Below are 1,068 nucleotides of genomic sequence, written 5' to 3'. Positions count from 1 at the left end.
AAAAAAAAAAAAAAAAAGAAAAAGAAAAAGACTTCAAATATATATTGTATGATATTTACAAATAAAATACCTTCTTCAGAGAAAATGACCTTCTGTTGGACACTGGTGGCTTCTAGAAGAAAAAAGCACACATCAAATATTAAACATATAACATCAAAAGCTAAAGCTTAGGAATAAACATAAGAGCATATAGTTTAGGAAAATGAACATAATGACACATTAAAAAAATTATTTTTCTGTTAAATCACTAAGAATCTACCATTTTCTTCTAGGCTGCTTTAGAAATAAGTCTGATATACACTAGAATAAGAAATGAAGAGTTTGGCCAGGCATGGTGGCTCATGCCTATAATCCCAGCACTTTAGGAGGCTTGAGGCAGGTGGATTACTTGAGGTCAGGAGTTCGAGACCAGCCTGGCCAACATGGTGAAAGCCTGTCTCTACTAAAAATACAAAAATCAGCCAGGCGTGGTGGCTGTAATCCCAGCTACTCGGGAGGCTGAGGCAGGAGAATGGTTTGAACCTAGGAAGCAGAGATTGCAGTTGAGATTGTACCACTGCACTCCAGCCTGCACAAAAGAGCAAGACTCCATCTCAACAACAAAAAAGAAATGAAGTGTTTAATTTTCCTTCAGTCACAGGTCTATTTTTACTCTAAAATGTAACCTTTATAGGAAGAAAACATTAAATTCTACATTGACAAATATTCTAGTGTGTATAAGTTTACTATATTCTCATTCTCTGACTTGCCAAATCCCCTATACTCTCTTTAAAAACACACTACAGACCGGGCGCCATGACTCATGCCTGTAATCCCAGCACTTTGGGAGGCTGGGGCAGGTGGATCACAAGGTCAAGAGGTCAAGACCAGCCAGCCTGGCCAAGATGGTGAAACCCTGTCTCTACTAAAAATACAAAAAAATTAGCCAGGTGTGGTGGCAGGCACCTGCAATCCCAGCTACTCGGCTGAGGCAGAGAATTGCTTGAACCAGGCAGGCGGAGCTTGCAGTGAGCTGAGATTGTGCCACTGCACTCCAGCCTGGGTGACAGAGCCAGACTCTGTCTCAAA

The 1,068-nt window shown here is 40.7% G+C and overlaps 1 protein-coding gene across 2 annotated transcripts in view; it reads right to left on the bottom strand.

Annotated features, from left to right (window-relative positions):
* Positions 1 to 1,068, bottom strand: part of TOR1AIP1 (torsin 1A interacting protein 1) — a 43,673-nt gene that overhangs the window by 28,957 nt on the left and 13,648 nt on the right. For both annotated transcript variants that reach the window (XM_017524434.2, XM_017524435.2), the window contains one exon: positions 71 to 112. In XM_017524434.2, the coding sequence (XP_017379923.1) occupies positions 71 to 112 (42 nt within the window). The remainder of the gene's footprint in view (positions 1 to 70; positions 113 to 1,068) is intronic.

This window comes from Cebus imitator, unplaced genomic scaffold (assembly GCF_001604975.1).
Source record: "Cebus imitator isolate Cc_AM_T3 unplaced genomic scaffold, Cebus_imitator-1.0 Scaffold33, whole genome shotgun sequence".
NCBI lineage: Eukaryota > Metazoa > Chordata > Mammalia > Primates > Cebidae > Cebus > Cebus imitator.
The sequence above is the reverse complement of the archived record's forward strand: the minus strand, read 5'-3'. Positions and strand labels throughout refer to the sequence as shown.